We start from the raw sequence: 23,767 nt of genomic DNA, 5'->3' as shown, positions 1-23,767 counted from the left end.
GAATTAAACTCCAAATCAATATCAAATTCTATTAACTATCTGACAGCTAAAGTTTGCAAAACCTTAATCATAAAAATGGTAGTAATATTGGTCTGTTGGATGGGCTTAACGCCAACGCGTAATGCATGTCTTTACTGGCTGAGATGCTATAGCTCACTGTGAAGAAAGGGGGGGGGGAAAAGAGTAATCTGGTGATTGTTCGTAAAAGATACTTGCATTTCAATATTAAGTAATAACATTGCAAGTCCATGATTTCTCTGTATTGTGGTGGTTTAATTTGCTTTTAAAAACATGAAACAAACCAGAGTACTATGATTTAATTGATTTAATATGCTACTGCTACTGCTACTGAACACGTTACATGGATTAAGGAGTTTTAGAGAAAAGATGGGATTTAGTATAAAGTTTTATACAAACGTTTAGGGATCTGTTTAAAGGGATCATGTGACAAAAAGTTTAAGCCATTTTTACATCTGAATTGATTTAAGCACAATGATTCGTTCATTTGAACTATAATCTTCCACTAAAGTATGTGAAATGCCCTGCCAATAGTTTCTAATATTGATCCATGTTCACCATGCATTGGTACCAACCCCTAATGATCAGTAGCTCTGCTCTTAAAAACCCGGGCACTCTCCCAAACTATAGATAAAGCTGTTGCCATAGCAATTGTTGAAATGCTTGTGTGCCTCACAACAGGGGTGATGGCAAGACAAGAGTCCGGCATTTCATCCCATCATTAGCATATTAGCCCCTTAGAGCCAATGAGATTACTCAAGGAAGGGGGAACGCACAGATGGGACTGGCTATGACAATGGCCCTCCTCCCTTTTGGTAAACCTTTCTACCCCCTCTTAGGGCAGAGAAAACCCCAAGTAATCCTGAAGAAAAGCTCCCCAAAAGTTGCTTCTACTTCTGGTGGGAAAACCTGGTTTTAGCTTTAGTCATTTATCCTTGAAACATGTGTTTTGAGTGGTCAGACGGTTTTTGTTTGTAGGTAATGCATACAGTGGCTGTCCTTTAATCTGGGTCTGTCTTTGAAGTATTGGGACTATGATGCCTGACCAGCAAATGGATGCAGCTGGTCGCACTTTACAACCCAAAGTAAATTCCACACTGTTGGTGGATTGCTTTTAGGATTTGTCTTTATTATTTCTGTCATTTCATCCATGTGTTTGGTGAGTCTGACTTCATTTATGTATTATTTCTTTTTAATTTAGCGTTAGATAGCTGAAATCCTTTTTTTTTCATAGCTTGATGAATAATTGTGAATGATGGGGGTCTTTAGTTTTTTTGACCTTAATACTTTGTTATTGTTGTAAAAACCTGTTTTGCCGCTCAGCATGAGGTCATCAGTCATTTAGGTTAAGCCATGATCAGTAAGAATAAGCATTTTAGGAGTATTCAGTAAAATAAATACTGATCAAAGTTATTTAATAACAGATTTTACTGTTTCATGAGAGCTGAATCTTTTTGAATCTTGGACTGGTCAGTCATATGCATTTTTAGTTGGGTATTGGACTTCAAACTGGTCACTCAGAGAGAGATCTCTTCCCCTGCCCCCACTGCAGCCATCTGATTCACTTTCCTAACATATCTCTGCTTGCCCAGCTGTAGCCCTGACGATAGGCCTAATAAAGCCAGCTTCATTTGCATACCAATGGCATGCGCCATGTGTGGTTAGCTGCTAGTGCCCCAGAAAACAGGCCTGCAAAGGCAAAAGGAAGAGTTCAGCTCCATGTTGGCTAGTCTTTGTCTTCTAAATAGGCCTCAGCTCTAATCCTTAATTCATTTTGTGGAATTGTCCCATTTATAGGGGCTTTACCCAATCCGTCTGTCTAAAGCAAAGATCAGAAATTGTCAGAATCTATTAATTTTATCAGAAACAGGATTCAAGTTTCCAAGTAGGAGAAGCTTTCTTCTCATTACTTTATTGAAGCAAAATGACCTGCTGACCCCCAAGACTTTTTTTTTTGAGTAAACCTTGAAACTAAATTCAAGGCTCTACTTTCTTACAGAATTGACTCTAATATTATTTGCTTAATAATATTCAGACATCAGTTTTTGTAAATCATAGCCTGCTTCCTAATATTTTTTTCAAAAATCCAAAAGAAACAGATGTTTTTAACAGTAATATTTTAGGGTTAGTGGTTAATCCTCTTCCAACTACAAACTGCTCTCATGTCCGTTGTGGTTCCCCAACTGTGTCCGTTTTAAACTTAAGTGGGGGCAGAAGAGATGTCTGGAATGCAGACAACAGCTTGAATAAAGCGGTGAAGTGGCTGATCTGATTTTGAACGAGATTCTCGACTTTAAGTCCCCCCCACCCCACCCTGGCTCACGCTGGGCCTGTGTTCCCCGGGGGCCATATGGCAGAGACCGATTAGAGTTCACCTCAGCGTCACCCTTTTCTGATAATAAGAGAAGCTCTCTGCAGTTTTACTGCTGCTGTTACGTTCGACTGTCCATCACACATGGACTTTGTCATTTTGCTCCGGGTTCAGTTACTGAGTTTAGGCAATGATTATTTTTACCAGGAGGGGGAGCTATAACACCAAGTTTGAGTGTTTTACTATTCAAAATTATACTTTTATTGTCCTTTCAAATTAGAAAACAGTGTAATTGCGTTGTAGATTTCTTAAGGCTCTATTCTCTTCAGTCTGAAGCTTCTTTAGGAAGCAGTTATTGCAGATTTTATCTGCAAACCTTTAATACTATGGAATTTGGTTTAAATTTTTCCCACATCTGGATAAGTCCAGGAAACTAAAAGAAGTAAAAAAAAAAAAATTTTTTCTTATGAAACATTTTGCTCTCCTCCATTCTCTCAAATATGGAAATCTAAAATAAATAAATATATTTAGCTAAAGCAGGTTAAGGAAGCAGTTTAAGTTCCCATACTTCCTGTACAATAAAAAAAAAAAAGGTGTGTGTTAGGACAAAAGTAAAATGTATCAAATAAAGTTATAAGTTAGTTTTCGGTGTGCTGTTAAAATAGAGAAAATGTAATTATAACCATTTATCCAGCATGAATGAAGCTGAATAAGTAACAGTAAATCTACCTTTACTTATTCTTATTTTGACAAAGATAGCAATGATAAAAGTTGCCGTTGAAAATGAGCAGATATGAGTAAACAAATTAGAAGAACAGTCTGAATACTCACCACAATGAAGGTTTTTAAGCTAATAGTTCCAGGTTTTGTTGATGTTTTCATTAAGTTGGGTTCTGATTTGTAATTATTAGTTTGTATCTTGCAGATAGCTGAAAACTCTCCTGGCATCCCTCTGCTTTCTACAAAATGAGTTGTAAATTACAAAAAGAGCTCATTGGCAGAGGATGAACCTGAAAACTAGCCTGAACAGGGACAGAATGCTATGATCTTAGCAGATTGGAAAACAGTTAAACAACTCTTCCATTCAAACTGGTTATTTATTTAGAAGTCAACAGGTGTTGGCAAGGAAAGCAGAGGTAGGAATGAATTTCACAGTGTTTTTTTATGATGGAAATTAGTGTCAGAGCTCTAGTTTTAAATGTTTTTAAACTGGAGTAGGATTGTAGAAAATAACCAAGAAGCCTTCTTTCAATGCCTCTCTCTTTTGAATTTTTTTCCTTTATTTTTTTTGTTTTCTTTTTTTTCTTTTTTTTTTTTTATGAATATGGCTGTCATCTTATTTGGAAATATTAACAATCCAGTCTGGAAAATATTAGCGCTCTAAAACTGAAACCGTGTGCTTAACCAAATTTTCGTATGTAAAGTGGTGTTTGTCTCATTCTGCTGGTGAGCTCTCTGTGTTTTCCTGCTCCCGCTGCCCAGGACTTTGAAAATGGTGGACATAGTAGCTCAGAAAATGCCCTCAGAGAATGACGTGCATGTGGCGAGAAGCTTTCTTACGAAGATTTTGCGAAGTTCCATGAGGTATGATTCTGTGACTTCTCTCTTTGGAAGTAGTGCCTATTTCCTTCATCGTGTCCGCCTCGTGAATATTTCCATAAAAAATCATTTGCTTAGTAATTTCAGTCAATCCTTTAATAGCAGCTCTCTGTCTCTGGCACATCATGGCCTGCTGGCTTTTACACGTTGTCCTGTCATTCATATCATTAGATAAAGTTTATCCCATCTGTGCAGCATGCATTGTCCTTTCATCCAGTTAGACCTAGAATACTTTTTGTTAGTGTTTCTCTTAAAAAAAATGTGTGTTTTTGTGTTTGCCCTGTCACATGCTACGTCAGAAAGAACAGCTTCGAAGGGTATGTGTCTGATTGCTACAGAAATGCTCTGACTGAATCAAATCTAAAAATCCATTCATGTTTTCCATTGTGATCATTGGAGCGAATCAAAAGTATACATTACTGACCCAAACAGATTATTTTGGTAGTTTTATTTGGTTGCATTTAAAAAGTCACTTCCATATAATTGCCTAAAATGTCAGCTCCAGCATCTGTTTTTATAAAATATCCTCTTTCAGAGCTCTGACCTCTTCACAGGCGTCTAGATTTGCCAATGGCCTGTAGGGTTGTACTAAGGGCTTTTGTGATCTGAAATCAAATGTATTTTTAATGCATATATTAATTTTCAATGAGAAGCTCTTTTTATGAAAAATAAGAAAATAAAAGCAACCTAAAACTTCTCAGCTGAAAAAAAAAGTAGTCCGCTGTTTTATTTTCTTTTAGGTTTCCAGATAAGGTCAGCATGCAGTGGTTTATACATGGAAAAAGTGAGTTTTTCATCAGGGTTTGGTTTGTAATCCAGCCTTGTTTTTTTGTTGTTTTTTTTTGTTGCCCTCTCTGCAGACGGAATGAACCCATAAGCAGGCCTCACTCCTGGCACTCCACCAAGTTCAATGAAAGCCAATCAGAAGCTGGCAGAAGAAAGTCTCCGCCCACCACAGTGTGGCACCCCAGATATGACGCAAGGTAAGGGGGATTTGAAATGCTGTTATTTACAGTACACAGTTGGAGCCTTTAGTTTTAAGAACTTTAAACTGATTAATTATAGTTTTATAGCACTGTATCATATAAACAAATATTCCCTCAAACATAAAGTTTTTGTTTCTGTTTTGAGATAACTTTCCGTAAAAATTCAAAAATATCCACTGGACTTGGTTTCACGAGGCGGACACTTGGTTTTCAAGTCCAGTGGATATTTTTGAATTTTTACGGAATGACTATGACCTGGATGACTGAGAACCTTCATCAGCGTTTTGAGATAACTCATGCATGTGCATTCTGATATGTAAATGTCTGAGTACAGTTTGCCTGTTTTTATTTAAAAGAGGAAACCAACCATTGTTTCTTCTGTTGCTAAAATATAACAAATTGATCATTACAACGTACAATATTAGCTGAATCCTATTATCTGTATTCATTTTTATTAATACACCTATTTAATAAAAATAAATCAGCTAAACTGGTTTTGTGATTGTTTTCAAATTAGTGTTATACTTTTTTTCTTTTTTTAACATATCAGCTCACCTCATTTCAGTTGACACATGCTCTCAGAAGGTGGTTGTTCCCCTTTTTTCTTCACATCATGAGTCTCTGAGTTTATCACAACCCATATATTTCCAAACAGCGTAAATTTTCCTCACATAATCTTATAACTGAGGGAGAGGTGTATTGTTGATCTTTCTTCCAGCAGCAAAAGGCCAGGTGGGAGCAGAATATATTTATGAACGCTCTGCTGAGCCAAAGGAAAGACTTTGGTTTCTCTTAAACCAATGAAAAAAGGAAAACTGAAATTGAGAAAACTTTATTTGAAACAAAAATTAAAATAAAACTAATTTTCGGACTATAAGCCGCGACTTTTTCCTCATTTTTTGACCTTGCGGCTTTTATAACAATGCGGCTTATCTATGGACTTTTACAGCTAATGGCCACTAGGGTAATACCTAAATGTATGGATTTTACCATCCACCATGTTGACGTCACATTTGCTTCAACACACAAGTACGGTAGCCGCGCGCGTGGGAATGCGGAGGTCCTCCGGAAGCAGACTTCTACCGCGAGTGGTACGAGACAGAACGACAGCGAGAAAGACGGACATTGCGAGTGCAAGACAGTTTGTGTTAAACATAAAAAAACCTGCGGCTTATTGTCTGGTGCGGCTTGTATATGTACAAATCATGCAATTTAGCTTCTGCGACTTATATTCAGGTGCGACTAATAGTCCGAAAATTACGGTAAACATGCTACAATTAGTGATATATATCATTCATTTTAATATTGATCAGTTTTTTATAAGCTTTGCAAGCTTCCAGTTTAAGTTGCTGGAATTAAATCATTTTTTTAAAATTGCATCTTGTGTTAAGATTGGATTACTTATTTATATAATTTCTTTAATGCAATATTTAAAATGATCTAAAGTTTAAACTCAAACTTATGTGGAACCAATGAAAGCTAAACATTTATCAACTTATAGTGACAAATATGAAATATTAAACCTCACTCTAAAGACAAACTAAAACTACCTGAATCAGAGAAAAAATAGTTACAACTAAGTAAAACTAAATTAGAATGAAAAATCCATATCAGTTATAAGCTTGTTATTCCAGGACGTTCTCTGAGACAGTTAACAGGACATATAACCTATAAAAGGACACAAACTCTGATTTTAACCAGCTCATAACGAGAGCTTAATGAAAATGTGTTATGAGTCGTGTCCTATTTTAATGTTATGGTATTAATGTGGGAACCTCAGAACTCATATTCCCTTCTTTTTATTTCTTGCAGCTCCAGCTCCTCTGCTACAGACCTCTCCTCTGGCTGGGAGCAGACTAACCTGCGCAGAGTGTCTGACCAGTTCAGCTCTCTGGGCAGCATGGATAGTCTAGAACATGTCCCACACTCGTACCCTTCTGGTCAGATGTCAAACAACAGCACGGAGCACCTTGGAGGAGGGAAAAGAGACTCTGCTTACAGCTCCTTCTCTACCAGCTCAAGCACTCCAGACTATTCACTGTCAAAAAGCAATGCTGCCTCGACGGAGAATGTAGCCTATAAGGTCGGTCAGTGGGATATGGGAGCAAAGCACAGTAATAGCAGAAACAGCCAGAGTCTGGTTGCTGAAGGGGGCAGACAGGAGGAAAGACTAATGTATTTTCAGATGCCAGGAGTTAACTCTGGCCACAGTGGTCCACAGAATGAGGATTCAGCTGGGTCCCGGCACTCCTCTTCAAGCAGAACCAGCTTTGGGCCCGTGTGGAACGTCCCTGAGAAAAAGAAAAGTGTTTCAGCCTCTCCTCCCCCTCCGCTTCCTCCTGCACGCAGCGATAGCTTTGCCGCAACTAAGGCACATGAGAGAGGGATGGTTAAAACTCCCCCCGAAGGACCTGAGCCCCACCTGGCCTGTAAGGTTCCTGCTGAAAATCGCCGCGGCCACAACATTTCCCCAAAGAACGAAAGCGAAAATGTTTACGTCGGTTCTGACAAATGCAGTAACTCCCAATACAGCTCGAACAAGCAGTACTCATTTTACAGCCATGATGTTGGACAGCAACAAGTCCCCCAAGGTAGCCAGCTCTTCCATTCAAGACAACATGGTGACAAAAGCACTTTCCATCATCCGCCCCGTTTCACATCTGTACCAAAGCCACAGCATGTAGGTGGATCCCACTGTAGCTCGCAAGAACCTTCTACTAACGGTTCTACTAAACATTCCAACCAGAGACGAAGCCTAAGCTCCTCCCTGTCTTCTACTACCACTAACCAAAACACAGAGACCGCCGGGCCGAATCGTTATTACTGTGTCTCTACGTCCAATCAGCCTGCATCTTGGTCAGACATACCAAATGACCGGAGGAGCGGCACTGGTGTGGATTCATCACAGCCTGGAACTGAGCAGATGGTCAATAAAGTCAAGTATCAACCCCCTTCTCACAGCAAAGACAGCAATGTTTACAGTAAGCACCAGGTGACTACTGTTCCAGAGACTTCTGTTCTGAAACATTTCTCTGATGACAGGGAAAGCCAGAGAAGAAACAGCGGACAGATGACAGATCCTTTGTATGTCAGTAACCCTCCTAAGAAACACCCCGAGCAGAGGAGGTCTCTGCCAGCTCAGCTCAAAGACTCCCATCAAGACTTTGTGGGGAGCCAGGTGAGCAACATCTGCCCCAAGACAACCCCAATGCTTCACTCCCTGTCCATGGGTGTTAAAGGTCAGGAGGAGAAAAGCAGTGGTCCAAACTCTGAGGAGTGCTTAGAAAGCAAGCAAGTAAAGCGCAGTGAGCGGTTCGCCACCACCCTGAGAAATGAAATCCAGATGAGAAGAGCGAAGCTGCAGAAAAGTACGAGCGCAGCTGCCCTCCCTGAAGCCGAGGGGGAAGTAGGGGGTCAAGATTCGTGTAAATCAACTAAATCATCCATTCCAACCTCTGCAGACGGGTCCTTCTCCAACTCCTACAAAGACAATTTAAAGGAAGCGCAAGCAAGGGTGCTCCAGGCTACATCTTTCAGGAGGAGGGATCTGGAACTTGAAGTTCAGGCTCACAAAGATGTCAACCCTTTGGCAACGGTCACAGAGTCCGAAACACATCATTCCACTGGTCACGTAACTCGCATTGGTTTCCGGAAGCGAATCCCTACAGAAAAGAAGGTCCGGTCTTATTCTGAACCAGATAAAATCTATGAAATCGGGGTTAGCCAAAGTCCATCTGAAAATGCAAAGTCCTTCCTAGACCAACAAACACACTTCAATGAACCCATAAAACCAGGATTTCCTGATTACATGCCCCCTAAAAGCCAAGTCAAAGCTCAGTCCTCTAGCTGCGCAACAGTGGACCCAAAGGGAACCCAGAACACAGAGGTGTCATACTCCACACCATCCTCCCCAGATAAGCAAAGACTCGGTACATTCGCTGAGTATGAAGCAAGTTGGAAAATACAAAAGAAACATTTAGAGAAAAAACCCAGGGGACGCTATCGATCAGCTGATAACATCCTAGATCCAGAATCCGAGGACCGAACCCAGAGGCCATGTTTCCATGAGAGGTCCAGATCATCGCCCACAGCAGACATATATGGACAGGTAAGGCACATGGTTACAATATCTGTTGTTTCAGGCATCTTTGTATATGTATATATATAGATATAGATATATAGATAGAGATTCCTCTTTGATATTCCATTGGCAATTTCAGTCAATTATCAAATCTCTCTCAAAACTGTAATATAAAAGCTTACATAACAGAACTGAGATGCACCAGTTATTCATAGTGCGTTCCAAGAGCTTAGGCATTACACTACTGTTTTAGAGCACAACAAAAGCTTTTTTTTTTTTTCTTTTTAAGAAAAAGTCTTTAAATGATTAGAGTTTATTTTAAACTGGCCATAATACCTTACTGTATATGAGATACTTTTGAGCCATTGTTAATACAGGCTTTTATCTGAACCCTGAGATTTTCAAAAGACAGAAATTTCTAAATCTATATGTATTTAGTTTATGCATCTTGCTGCAATTCACACCAAATGTTTCTGATGGCTGTTTTGATAAAAAAAAAGTAGTTAGGCCAAGCATACAGACAGATTAGAGGTCAGTTTCCTACATTGTAATTAGACTGTAGGTTTCAAACAATGAGGTTAAATTGAGCCTATTTAATGAATGGGTTAAAGATTTCCTCTCCAAGATAACTACTGATTGCATCAGGTCACTGACTTGCAGCATTCATCATCCTTGACAAACATTTAGTTAGATTGGAAGAGGGCCGGGCAATAAATTGCATTTGCAATGCAATTGTAAATTAACAAAAAGCTATTTTTAAATTGCAGAGGAACTCAATTTTTTGTCATATTACATTTAAGTAAACTCGATGAAGCAGATACATTTCTTGTGCAGACCTTTAGATGGCGGTAATATGCTTAAAGTAGGTTTGCAACAATGCAAAAGAGAAGAGAAAGATGCAGCTAGCTAGCAGATTTGTGCCTCTGAGTTGAAGTTAGTACTTTTTCACACAAAGGTTATGATAAAGTCCTGAAGAAAAGGACTTTGGACAAACAAGCTTTCAAGGTCATGAAAAATGCTAAACCATTTATTAAAACATTTACATGATTATGGTTATTGTGAGGGAAAAAATCTAATAAAATTACAATATTAGTTTAAAATTATAGCAATTTTAATTTTTGGCAATGTCTTTCAGCCCTAGATTGGGTTTTTTGGTTGCATTTTGTAATCAAGTTTTGTCAACTTTGGAAAGTAAGAACATGACTCACTTTAAATGACTTTCTGCGTAGACCGCTTTAAGAGCCTCAGAACTCTGATCCAGAGTTACTTTCTATTTTTAAGAAAAAGGAAAGAATTGATGGCTGTAAAAGTCACATAGTTTAATCAGGCTGAAATGGAGCTAAACATTCATGTTACCTGCAGAAGATCTCCCCCTGTCTCTGCCCTGTAAATAAAACAAGGAAGTCTACAACATGTCAGTGAAAATATACCTAATTATTTCTTTACTGCCTCAGATTTTATTCAAAGACCTTAGTGATACTGATGGAACAAACTTTCAGTCCACTATCAGTAATCTGATCCATACTTGAGGGGAAGTATGTGCTAGCAAAACCTGGTTATAATTAATATTGATTCTCATCAGTGACTGCAGAGAAAGCTGCAAAGAAAACAGGCAAAGTTAAATATTAATCTGTAAATGTTTAAAAAGACACACCCTCATCCTAGTAGATTGCCTTGTGGGCATCAACCTGTTGATTTTATTTTTTTTTTTTGTTCAGCAGCGAGAAAGCTTTAACATGAGTTGGTTTCAAGACCTTCAATTGGATCTGTGTGATGTTTGAATGTTTTTGCATAAGTCCGTCTGTTTTTTTCAACCTCATCTACAGAAGATTCCAGTTCCTGCAGGAAACCTTGACACAGAATATTCCCAGACGAAGATTCAGACGACTGAAACGCTCACAGATACAAGGTCAGTAAATCTTGTTTGGGTTTCACATCTGCCAAATATATTTCTTATCGCATTTGTTTGCACACATGAGAAATCTCTTTATGGATTTTATTGTTTTGTTTTTTTCTTTATCAATAAAGACACCAACAAGCGTTTACAGAAACACTAGAGCCTTTATAATGTGCAAAGGCGTAACAGTGGCAGTCCTTCTGCACAGCTGTGACAACAGAAGCCTTCTCTCTCTAACTGAGCTTTGTGTCAATTCCTGGAGGCTCAGGGGTGTAGGCAGGGCATCTGAATACGTCTGTGACAGTGAGGAAGTGATTCTTCACACTGTGGGAATTTATTAGAGGGTACAAGTTCACAGAAGCAGCCAGAAGGCATGGCATTTTTTACTAGTAAGGTCAGCAATTGCGTTATAGGTGCGAGTAATTTAGTTTTTCAGAGCACTGCGGTGTTGGTTGCTCTGCTTTGGTTCACACTGACATATGTCAACAACTGTAACTCACTCCCTGTAGATTTGTGTTCCCAAGTCAAAATAACTTGCAACTCTGCCTACATGACATTTTTGCCCTTGCTTTTATCAGGTAAGAATACCAGTAAATAAAAAAGAATAGTTAAATTACATTATAGACTAGTCTTGAAGGTGCAGTAGGAGATCTTTTCTGATGCTTTTTTTTACCATGTGGCTTAAAGATCTCCCCACAGCCGCTTAGCAAGCAGTGAAATAGAAGGTCTGGAAGTGAAACTAAAATAAATGGTCCCCGCTACAGTGAGAAATTACTGAATAACCACAACCAATCACAAAATACAGTCCGTTGTACACGATTGGTTCCTGAGACGTCGGTCATGGTCTTCTGCTTGTCCCTCCCCCCTGTGCACGTACCCTGACACATGAACGAATCGACCCCCCAATGCTCGTGCAGGACGCCATGGCTGGAAGCTAGCCACTGTTATGCTACGTTCACACTTAAAACAGCAAGAGCAGCAAAAACACGCGTGCTGTTTTAATTTTAGTTCAAGTTTAGTTCTGATCTGCGGCTGAAGCATCTTTGCTGCTCTGGCTGAGCGGTGGAAAAAGTGGGCCTGATGCGCGTTGGGCGGAGCTACCCTATCCTTTCTTTGCCTGTAACAATGGCAGCTATATTTGCCGTGTTCAGTGGGTAAAAAGTAGTTTGAATCTATTTTGAAGTGAGAAAGTCCACCTGAAAACTTGGTCAGTGCTGTCAGTTAATCCAGATTACCATCCTGCCTTCAAATATTATTTCTGCCGGAGTCGCTCAGACCCCCTTACACCAGCGGTGCTCTGTCACCACGAATCCCGTTCAACAGCAGCCTGTGGCCCGGTCACCTGCTCTTTTGCCGCAGGGGCTGGAGGGCGTTTTTCATGTACGTAATCCAAACTGCAGGCACCAGGATAACAGAAGCGAACATGTTTTGCCGGCAGATTTAGGCATTTTAAGTTAATTTAGGCGTTAATAAACTGTTTCAGAAGAGTGATCATAGTGCTCTGCATCATCAGTGCTGCCTGTCTCCCTGCCAGCTCCCAGATCAGCAACGCGCTGCTTCAGCTGCTCAGACACTCTGCTCCTGCTGCTGTAGATGCACTGCAGACAGCATGCGCGTTCATGTGTTTTAAAGGTGTGGTTTCAAGCGGTGGTCTGAAGGGAGAGGCATGGTTGTGTATGTTCAAACTGTCGCTTGCTGGAACCTTTTTCCAAGATCTCCTAAAGCACCTTTGCATTTGTTTGAGATGCGCATGAATCTCTGAAATTAGTTGTAGTATTTTAATCTTAATGAAGATTAACATAATGAAATTCTTCAGTTAGCTAACATTCCATTAAGTTTCAAGACTACTACTAAAGCGGTTTGCAACTATAGGAGCTATAATGTAACATGGTACAAGAATAGAATCAAAGTACTTTGTAAGAAATTATTTATCTAGTTGCATTTAGCTGGGCTAGCATAATTAAAGCCTCTTTTTCTTTGTTTTTTCCTCAAAGCATGAAGTTCGAAAGATTAAAACAGATTATTTTTGTTATTCTCGTTTCAGCCTTTCTGTTATCTGTTGAAAGTCTTACTCTCTCTTACCATGATTGAACACCACATGTTTTAACATTCAGAATACAGCTGCTTTTTCAATTGCCTCCCGTAGCTACAGAAAAGTTTGGAGCTTCTCTAAATTCACAAAGCTACAAGCCGCTTTGCTAATAAACTCCTGTTTACTGATCACGCCCTGCAGAAGCCGTCTGTTTTAGTAGGCCAATTTTATATGAAGGTTCGATAAGCTGAACCTACCTGTTTAAATTCAGAGAGGCAGGTTGGGTGTATTTTATACCTGGTTAACACAAGTAATGAAAATTGTAAAGTAAATTTCAAAACCCAAGAGACCCTACATATGAGCATTAAAATAGATCATAACCTGTTTGGTTCTACTGTGTGCACTCCACACACAAATAGGTTAATTCAGATAAACTCAGATTTCAGGTGAGAAATCTCACAAAAGCCCTCTTGATATCAATTGTAACTTCATCGTAAATAAACATGGCTGACGAGGACAAACCAGCTGTTAACATATGAAGACTAATTTCAAAGGTGAAAGAGACAAATTAAGTGGAAACGGTGCCAACAGGGGCTCTACCTGTTAAACTGGTGAGTTGTTGCATTAAATTTAATATATAAATGCTTTCCTATTAGCAAGGTGTCACATTCAACAGGTTGCCTCCTCGTCATCCTTCTGAACAGATCGGGTGGCTCTTAACATGCCACACAGCAGGATTATCTAAAGATTATCTAAAGAGCCATCACTAAAATTAGTGTGTCTCAAAACGGGAAACTCGTATTATCTAAATATAAATCTGCTTATAAAATTGTTAAACGTTACTCTGAGGCCAGCTGCTGTTGTTTTCTGCTCCTTTTCTACAAAAAAACCCAAATTTTCTTTCTTTTTTATTTAGTACTTTTCCATGATTTTGAAATTGAAGGTTGAAGTGGATCATACCCATTCTTGGACCAATCTGGTTTATCATTTTCAAACTCATGTAAGCTGTGTAACAAACATGTTACATAGCTATAATTTAGAATAGTTTGTGGTTTAACTGGAGCGCCATCAGGGTTAAGCTGAGTTTGGTTTAAAACCTACAAGTTCTAAGAAGATGTAAACATGCAGGGTTTGAGGAGGCGAGTGTAGCAGTTCAATGAAATATACAAAAACCATTTTAGGGAAAACTACAGATTTAAATTGCTTCGTTTTAATTAAGTTTACGTTCTTAATACCCTTTATGTCTGACATATATTTACTCTGAGTAAATCTCCAGCAGAGAATCACAAAGTGTGACTCATGACTCGGCGTTTGGCAGCCAGTTTTTCAAGAATCATCCGAAACTAAAGGGGTGTAAAGTAACTGATATTGAGCAACTGCATTGTTGGAGCTGCACCATCTGACGCTCACATTTACGTTACAACAACAGAGCAGATGGAGGATGTTATTGTTATGGTAAGGTCTGGTAGGAGAGCTCCACCCTGATGGGGAAATTGATACAGGTGGAAAGTGACACCAGCAGGTGGCTTCAGTCATAGAGGTTCTGACAGATGACTGGATGCTCCTTTAATGCTCTGGATGGATATTAGAATGTCACTGAAGGTGAGAGGGTTAATGTCCTGATATGCCTGTATTTGATTATTTTAAATGGTTAAAATGCTTGATTTGTAGGGGTTTGGGGATATTATTATTATTTCATGACATCTGTTTAATTTTAGCAATCAGTTAAAGAGCTCTAGGTTGTTTCAGCTGTAGCAGAAATAAGCCCCTGTCAGAGGTTGGTGGGACCGAGTACAGTGTTTTATATCACTGTAGAGGGACCCTGGTCCAGTCTAATGTCCTTACAGAGAATTTACCTCACTAAGTTGATACTTTGACTAGGCCGAACTCAGAGGAAACAGTCTTCATAGTACCGTAGATGTGTTCCCAAATGGTATCATGCACACATGGAGCAGAGGAGTGGTTGTTTTTGTTTCTGAACATTTATAGTAAACATGAAAACACTTTTTTAACTTTCTATTCGGTTTTGTTTTTTTGTGGACTTTCTGAATCCTTTTCCCCCTTTGTATCCTTATTTATGTTTACTGTAGATCTGTCAGGGCTTTATGAGATTACATTTTCTTTTTGACAGGATTTAAAAAAAAAACTGACTTTGTTTATTATTTACTTTTTGTTACTGATTGTTAAGGGACAATGCATGAAAATACCAGTTAAACTCTAAGCTATGTCAGAGTTAGCCAAAAGGCTAGTTATTATTCATAGTCCTTGTTCAGATGTAAAAAAAAAAAAAAAATAGAGGTGTATAGCAATTGATACATGGTGAGTTCATATGTTTTTTTTCAGCTTTCATTACACTGTCACAAGTACAGAGCAACAAAATTCCCCCTCTGCATTTAACCCAGCCCCTTGGGGAGCAGTGGGCTGCCATTGTGTGACAACTGAGGAGTGTGTGGTTAAGGGTCTTTGCTCAGGGACCCAGAGTGGCAGTCTGTGGGAGTGGGGCTCGAACTCAGAACCTCAGGATTCCAAGCTCTATGCCCTAACCACTACGCCGCCACTCTCCCCGTGCAGCAGGAGCAAAAACTAATGACAAACAGGCAATAAAGATTTGATACCTAGCAGCAGATTTGGTGGAATACATGCAGCAGCATTTAGAGGGTTAACATTGATAAGTTGGTGTTACAGTCATTAGCTAGTGTTGCTTTAAACTTGGAAAAACATTCATTATTATAAAGGAAAAGTAAAAACAAAGAGAAAACAGTACGAATACAGCAGAATGGGAATTACACAAAAAGCACAAAAGCTCTAATTGATGTAGGAATGTGGTTCTTCTTTTTAGAGGCTCAACAGAAAAGGCTGATTGACTAAAAGCAGTTTTCCTGGGTGGAATAATTCAGTCCGCTCTAGATGTAGAGATTAAGGATGTTATATGCTAGGAAAGTATTTTTAAACTACTGGTGATGACAGAGCTTCTTTGTCCAAGTTGTTTTACCTTATTTATACAGACACTGGTGTCAGGCTGCTTGATTTTAAACTTACAGCAGTCAAAGTTGACATAATTAGAGCTCTAGAGTTAAATCTGAGGTAATTATGGAATAATATCCTAACCTTCTTTCTAAAAAAGTTCCTGCTGTCATGAAAACTCACCCTCTCATGCCTCTGGCTACTTCTAGGATCCTGTTGGTTTTATGCTTCAGCAATGAAACTTTAACACATTATGTGGAGCCGGTGCTGAAGCATGAGAGAGGATCTAGCTACAGACCTTTTTGGGGGGGACATGTTAGAGCTTGTGAGGGTTTAAACCAGGAGCTTTGAGTTGTGGCGTCAGTCTGCTCCAAAGCCACCATATTTGAACTCGTGACTATAAAAATGAATTGAGCCTTTAATCAAAGCTGTGTGATTTATGGGCTAATGGCTCCAAATAGAAGCTGTATCAGAAGATACAGGGAATGTAATCTGTGCGTATGAAACCATGATATTAGTCTGTTTGGTTTTTCTTTCATGCACACAAAGCAGGCTGGATGGATGAGTTAATGACTGCTTTAAACTCAGCCGGGTGGTTAAATTAAGCTGAATGATTGAACAATTAAAGGTTTAAGTCTGTTTACCAGCAGGCCTCTTAATGACTCCACTTCCAGTGCTAAAGTCTGTGACTTTTCCTCTAAAGAGTTAAAACTGAGTGGGATTGAGGCAGGAAAAAGTGATCTGCTCTGGAGGAATATTTATCCCTCTCTGCAGACTTTGTGGGGAGTGAAATATTCCTCTCCGAGCTTCCAGATGAGCGGTTGCTAAGCAGAGGGAAGACGTGTGTCTTGTCATGGTGGCATAATCACAGTGGCTGATGGTGGGGTGAAGGAGACCTGCTCCACCGTGTATTATTTGAATAAGGTGCAGATGATAGCCTTATGTTGGCAGCCTGTGTAATTAAAAGCTTTCTGTTGTGTTCCTCAGGTCCTACCACGGCAGTTCAGGTGACTGCAGAGAGAGAGAAAAGCCAGCAGAGATTGAGAATTACGCCGCACCACCCCCTCCGCTCATGACAGGAGCCAATCCTGACTGCAGACGGAGATCTACTGCTGCTGCCACCAGGAACCACAAGTCTGTATCTGTTTCTCCCTGTCCCACTGAGCCAGGGGAGCACAGCCCCACACAGCCCCCGGCTGCAGCACCAGCTAAACAGCAAGAAATAGACTCCCAGATCTCCTTCACCGGTTCCCAGAGCGACGTCCTTACCCAGTGCCCTTCAAACTTTGAACCTAACCCAACTTTTCATCCCACCTCCTCTGCTAAGACGGATTGTGAGCAGGGCAAAGGACAAGAGGCAGAACATCATCCATCAACATCCAATCCTCAGCCTGTCTCCTCTGCCCAGGCTTCCTCCTACAGACCTTCAGGGCTTTTCGGCATGGAGGGGCAGCGCTCTCCCTCTCCACATTTCTCTCCACAGAGACTCAGCGACAAGCCTCCGGTGTCTCTTCACGCAGACGAATCAAACAGGTAACCTTTGGGCTTCAGCGGGACCAGGGTTTGTTTGGAAAAAGCAGCAGTTTTAGATGCTGCTGTGTCTTAATGCTGCATGTACAGAGAATAATGGGAGGCACTGTTTCTGTAGTAGCAACATGTGAGTGCCATCAAGCTGTGGTAACTTAGGAGGATTCTCTGCATTTTTTCTATTTGGATAATTCTTCTAAATGCTAAAAAAAAAAAATTGGTTTGTTTATTCTTTTATTCCACATTTCAACCAAATCAGTGTCATCTGTTGTGAATTTTAGACCCTGCAGACAGATTAGAGCTGCAGTTTGTTGAAACCAAAAGGGTAGGAGGAGTCTACTTGCCCTGGATATTCCAGCACATTGGGCATGGAAAAAATTCCAGCTGCCAACATGCGGCCAAACTGAAATCAAATCATGGCTTCAAGGAGAGGCCTCTTCCAGAGAAAGAGTATCTTTAAATATCTCTGCATTTGATTCTCTTTCAGGGTGGAGCATTTGATAGAAAACCAGAATACCGCAGCAAGAAAAGTTCCCATCAGGATCGTACACTCAGAAGGAAGTGAAGAGAAGGAGAACTCCCCGTTTCTCCAGCAGAGTGACCTCCCTCACAGCGAGGCCGGGGGCCAAAGTGTGGCCAGGCTCGGTGCTCTGCCAGCTCTGGGACAGGACTCTGTTTTCTGTGCCTTTACCCGACAGAGGGAGCCAGAAAACAGCCCAGAACCTGAGGTGCAGCAGAGAGACCCATACATGACCACTTTGGGAGATTATCCAAGCTCCAACAGTGAGGAGCTCAGCAGTAAGGAAGAAGGACTGAGTGAGAGGGAGGAACAGAAGAGAGAGGAGTTGGCCCGGGACATCATGGGGAAGGATAAATCACTGGTTGATATTCTGGATCAGAGCAAGATGAGGACCACTATGGACCTGATGGAGGGGATCTTCCCTCAGGGGGAGCAGCTGTTGGATGGAGCCCACCAGCGCAGGAAGATACAGACCAAGCAGACCAAGCCAGCCGAAGGGAGGTGAGCATCACGTGGCTTTTGGATCAGAACCCAGTGAGCTCTGGTCATAAATCTCCAGTTCAACCCTGAGAAATCAGCGTGTTTTAATCCTCATTCATTATTCTTCAATCTGCTTGTTGATTTCATGATTTTTTTTATGATAGACACACAGAAATCGACGGCCTTCCCTCGGTTAGATGAACTGCAAAAACATTCTGAAAATGAGTAAAAACTTCTTCAAATAAGTGTATTTAATCTTAATTTGAGTATGGAAAATGAGATGATCTGCCAATAGAAGGAGCATTTTTAACCTTAGAATAAGATAATTTCACATTATTCACTTGAAATAAGAGACTGCTGTTGTTTTTTCTTATTTCAAATGTAAATTTTCTTGTTGCATTGTTATAGTGTCTCACTTACCAGCTTAATTGCAGAAAAAAATTACTTATTTTAAGAAAAATTGACTTACTTAGATTTACATTTTTTGCAGTGTGATCAGCAGGTCAGAAACCTTTTTATTTGCTTAGAAGAACCGAAAACGGCCCTGAATAGATGTCGGTTTATATATGAAGACAAAATGCTTCCCCTCTATTTTGATCAAATCAAAACTATATCAGAATTTTAAAATCAGCTTCTTTTGGTCCGAGTTACAGGACCTGTTCTTCTGCTGTAATATTTCACAATGTAAACGATCTTTGACCACAGCTTTTCATGCTGCCTTCAAACACCTTATGCTGGTTTTTCTGCAGTATTTTGATTCATGGACTAAATTTAACTCAGAAAATGTTGATTATTTAGCTGTTTCTGTTACTGGGCTGCAGGTTTTGGCTCCATTTGCAGTTTTTGCAGCAGAAGTTAATCAGTTTTTATTTAAGATTTCCAGTGAAAGCATCGTGATGCCTTATACTTTATTATTTCCTGCCTTTGGCAAAGAAACACTTGACAGCCATCATTGCGGTGTTTGTTTTCCAACAGACTGATTTGCATGTAGATCAGGGGGGAGTTATTTCAGTTTCTGGGGCTTGTATCCTGCAACTTTTAGATTAATCTTAGGTCCAACACTCTAGAATCACAGAGCTGAGTTACCTCCTCAGTATGCAGTCATTTTCTCCAAACTCCTCTCATCTAATGACTTGATACAGGTGTGTTAAACCAAAGGTACATCTAAATATTGCAGGATACTACTGAGGTGGATGATGCAACAATGGCTGCTAACGCTGTTCTTTAACAGACCGCTTTGGTGAATTTATTCCTGTAACTTAACTTTGAGAACCAATTAATTGAGCAGGGCTTAGAAATTGAAGTTCCTTTAAAAGCATCAATTTAAAAAGACATAAAAAGGCATCAGCTCCCTTTATTTTGAAGGGGAAGTTTTGGGCATAGTGTCACCTATGTTTTGTTGTGGAGTTTCCCCACATATTACCTGTTTCACCCAGCCTATCAATAATATAGTTTGTGTTCTCTGACTCTTTTATTGATGGAGGGCGCAGAGTTTTTTCTTTTCTACTTTAATCAAGTTTTATATGTTTTAAATTAAATTTCAGGGAAAAGGAGGACAAATTGGCGGCAGCAGCCTCCATGGTTACCAGTTCAACATATTACAGCACATCTGCTCCCAAAGCCGAGCTGCTGATCAAAATGAAGGACATGCAGGGACAGGACGAGGAGGAAGACTCTGAGGATGAGCTGGATATTGGCTTGAACAACAAAAAGGTACAAAGGATCGTCTCTGAGTCAATCTTTGTAACATCAGTGTAGAAAAGTCTTTTTCTGATGGTTTTTTAAAACTGTTTTCCCACACAGCAAGAGCTGATTGACAGCCTCAAAAAAAAGCTCCAGGTGCTGCAAGAGGCTAAAGAGAGCCTTCTGGAGGACATCATGGACAACAACGCTCTGGGAGACGAGGTTGAAGCCCGGGTCCAGCAGGTGTGCCGGCCGAATGAGCTGGAGAAGTTCAGGATGTTTGTTGGGGACTTGGACAAAGTGGTGAGCCTGCTGCTGTCCCTCTCAGGCCGCCTGGCCAGGGTGGAAAATGCTCTTAATAATCTGGAGGAGGACGCTGCACCAGAGGAGAGGGTAAGAACTGGAAAGCTACAGCTGCTCATTGATCTGCTCGGTTTGTGAGATTCTTATTTCTGTGTTTCTTCTTCAGCGTACGCTGATAGAAAAGAGGAAGCTTTTGATCCGCCAACACGAGGATGCAAAGGAGCTAAAGGAAAACCTGGACCGTAGGGAAGGTGTCGTTTGTGACATATTGGCCAACTACCTGCAGGAGGACAGCCTGGCAGACTACGAGCACTTTGTGAAGATGAAGTCGGCGCTCATCATCGAGCAGCGTAAGCTGGAGGACAAAATCAAGCTTGGCGAGGAACAGCTGAAATGTCTGATGGACAGCCTGCCCATCGAGGAAAGACTGGCCTTCTGAAGAAAAGAGCAGCGAGATCATGGCTCCAGCTTTCAGTTCAGCTCCGTCACCAGCAGAGGGAGACAGAGATCTGAACCTGCAGCTGAGAAGCCTGTCTGGGACAAAGGAAAAGTGTTTTTTTTCTGTTTGCTTCACCACTTCACGTCTTTATTGGAATGTTTTGGACTGCATGGGAGGCAGCTCTCAGTCCAGATGCTCCTCCTTGTCAAACCACTATATCTAACATCCCACTGTATTTTTACTTTGTTTGTATCCCTAGTAATTTATTGTAGCCATTTGAATCTGCATGGAGGGGGGCAGTATCTTGTCATAGCCATGCTACCTGATGCGTGTTACAGTATTTATCGGTCTACAAAAATCCAAATATTTCAGGTAACTTTAAAGCAAACTAGCGTTTCCCAGCAGAGTTCCTGTGGCCTTGTCTTTCTTCACCCAACAGAAGCGTCTCTGATCCAGACCTGAAATAGATTCTTGTTGCAGTGGTTGTAGAAACATCACAACAAAGACTCAGTGCTGTTCTTTGTATCCACTGTAGAAACACCTTTTTTAAAAATAATTATTACCACTATATATTAGCTAAGTTTTTATATAATTTGTGATATCTTCACTGTGTTTTCTAATGCACTGTGTAGAAGCTGAAAGCACCATTACATTGCTGTCGTCGTTACTTGAATAGTTAAAAAAAAACGTTTAGGTAAAGCTTTTTAGGGACGGATAAAAGGAAGAAAAAAAAAACAAAGCGATCTGGTTTTTAATATCAAACCCATGAAGCTTTGTTGGTTAAATCAAGCCTTTCGATCTAAACCCAGACAGAAGCCGTTTGTTTGGCTGCTACAGAAGGTTGCTCCAAGTTTACACACTTTGTACACCGCCGCATCCTGACTCTAAACACTTCATCAGCTCTGCTCCCTCTTATGAAATAAAGACTGCTGAAATCACAAGGGCTTCTTCTGTGTGGTCCGTTCCCTCCCCAGAGTCAACCATTAACTCCACCACACCCTTCCCTGCACCGATAAGCTTGAAGGTGACGACGTTGGCGTGACGAAGAATCCTATGAAAAGTCGATGTTGATCGTAAGTGAAGGAAAATGTAGAGTTTTGCTCTCATAGACGCATTCAGGGCAAATTGGTTTGAGCTACAAAGTCATCCAGGTGAGTACATGGAGGAGATGTCACTGTGTTTCTGTATAACCTTCAAAGATTCAATAGATAATCATTGACATGGTCAGATTACACTTCACCTACAGGTGGCTTATTTAAAACTATACTTATTTATTTAAAGGATTTCATTTTACCCTTCAAAGCAGGTGTGTATTGTGAACTCCATACTGTTGACTCCTAGTTTAATATTTACTTCAAGGTAAGAGGTTGAAGCACCAGCGGATCAAAAAAAGTTGCTTCATAACAAAATATCTACGGGTATAAATATAAAGCTGCACTTTGGCCTTATGACATGATTTCATATCTGGATGACGGTTCAAAACAAACTTGTTTTCTGTGGTTAAAGTGGTGTGGAAACTGGTAAAACCAGAATCTATTGGTTTTCTTCATGTTATTTTACCGGAGAAAGGATCTTAACTCCTTCCTTGTTTTGGTTGGTGGATATTTTTTTATGTAGATGAGGAATTTAACTTTTTAAACAATGAATCTGACATTTGTAGAAGAGTGGTTCTAGATTATCTATTTCTTAACTCAGGAGGTGAGGAAATCTCAAGATTTGTCTGATCTAGCCACAAGGGCGGCTCTGGGGAGAGGCAATGTGGACTGGATTTATTGTTAAAATTAATGAATGTTCAAATGATGCTAGGATATTCAAGATGGCGGTGCTATACAGTAACTATCACTAGGTGGTTTCCATCTGGAACAGGGCTTGGAAATAGTTTGGTGCTGGTTTAGTGGTAAAACTGGCAGAAATTTATTCATAAGATATAACAAAAACCTGGAAAATATAAAATATTGTGTGTATTGAAATATTATTGTTTACATGTAATAACAGCAGAAAAGACTAACTATAGAGGCAGAGATCTAAATCCAGTTTACCAGCATGCGTTGAAAGCAACAATGCATTCAGCTCAGAGACTTGAGTTTTAACCCAGCAGATAATTTATCTTATATTCTAATTAAACAGATTGATAAAAGCTCCAGTTTTATTTAAAGAAAAATCGTCTGCCACCACGCAGCATTTCCATTCTTCGTCCTTGAATGGAAATGGTGGATCACATCTGCAGACATTGGGTAGAGAACGAAAAGCATTGATCCAAGGAGCTTTAATAAGTCTTTATAGCATACAGGTAAAAGGAAAACCACGTGGGTCACACGAAAAACATCTCTATCAAGGTGCCCTGGTCACAGGGGAGCCGACGGGACTTTGGGGCCCCATGAAAGACACTGATATTTGGCTCTCCACCAAAAAAAAAAATGCATGCAAGCTTTAAATCTGCTATAAAGATGCACTGCAGAGTTTTTTTTACATTTTCAATCTAATTTTTATTGTCAAATTTATACAAGGAAAATGATCAAAAAGTTAAATATACATTAACTTTACAATTAAGTTTAGTTATGTTTACATTTACATCCTATCAAAATAATAACGGCTCATTTAAAACAAAAAGCACAGCTGTATCTATGCACACGTGAATAGAAATAGCTTTAGGAATGTGAGAATATATTCCTATTAGGTTTAAATATAATCTAAGGGACAGATTATTCTTATGTTGGCCATGAGAACTAATTTTTCCTTGTATACGTGCAATGATATAATATGTAATTTTGGTGTGGCTACTTCAGGCTGCTCATGAATGATCAAGCTTTATAGATTTCTTTTAATGGTTGTAATTTCATCTAAATATAAAATCTAACTAAACATTTTTTTTTTAATATAGACAGATTTTAATCCAGGTTGCTGGATGGCACCCATTGTACCTCAGC

The 23,767-nt window shown here is 39.9% G+C and overlaps 2 protein-coding genes across 6 annotated transcripts in view; both read left to right on the top strand.

Annotated features, from left to right (window-relative positions):
- Positions 1 to 21,773, top strand: part of shroom2 (shroom family member 2) — a 55,538-nt gene extending 33,765 nt beyond the window's left edge. For 2 of the 4 annotated variants that reach the window (XM_015392074.1, XM_015392077.1), the window contains 8 exons: positions 4,789 to 4,911; positions 6,727 to 9,022; positions 10,822 to 10,904; positions 16,876 to 17,421; positions 17,903 to 18,436; positions 19,960 to 20,128; positions 20,219 to 20,491; positions 20,568 to 21,773. In XM_015392074.1, coding sequence (XP_015247560.1) covers positions 4,789 to 4,911; positions 6,727 to 9,022; positions 10,822 to 10,904; positions 16,876 to 17,421; positions 17,903 to 18,436; positions 19,960 to 20,128; positions 20,219 to 20,491; positions 20,568 to 20,840 — 4,297 coding nt within the window. In that variant the 3' untranslated portion in view covers positions 20,841 to 21,773. Of the gene's footprint in view, positions 1 to 881; positions 1,178 to 3,811; positions 3,914 to 4,227; positions 4,246 to 4,788; positions 4,912 to 6,726; positions 9,023 to 10,821; positions 10,905 to 16,875; positions 17,422 to 17,902; positions 18,437 to 19,959; positions 20,129 to 20,218; positions 20,492 to 20,567 lie in introns of those variants that run through there. The other 2 variants (XM_015392075.1, XM_015392076.1) reach the window with 2 other exon arrangements.
- An 83-nt stretch (positions 21,774 to 21,856) lies between these two features.
- cldn34 (claudin 34) overlaps positions 21,857 to 23,767 on the top strand; it is a 5,759-nt gene continuing 3,848 nt past the window's right edge. Inside the window, exon 1 of one of the 2 annotated variants that reach the window (XM_015392073.1) lies at positions 21,857 to 21,991. The gene's annotated coding sequence lies outside the window, so the exon portion shown is untranslated. The remainder of the gene's footprint in view (positions 21,992 to 23,767) is intronic. The other variant, XM_015392072.1, reaches the window with a different exon arrangement.

This window comes from Cyprinodon variegatus, unplaced genomic scaffold (genome assembly GCF_000732505.1).
Source record: "Cyprinodon variegatus isolate N-32 unplaced genomic scaffold, C_variegatus-1.0 Scaffold572, whole genome shotgun sequence".
Lineage (NCBI taxonomy): Eukaryota > Metazoa > Chordata > Actinopteri > Cyprinodontiformes > Cyprinodontidae > Cyprinodon > Cyprinodon variegatus.
Note: the sequence above shows the minus strand (reverse complement) of the source record. Positions and strands in the feature narration are given on the sequence as shown.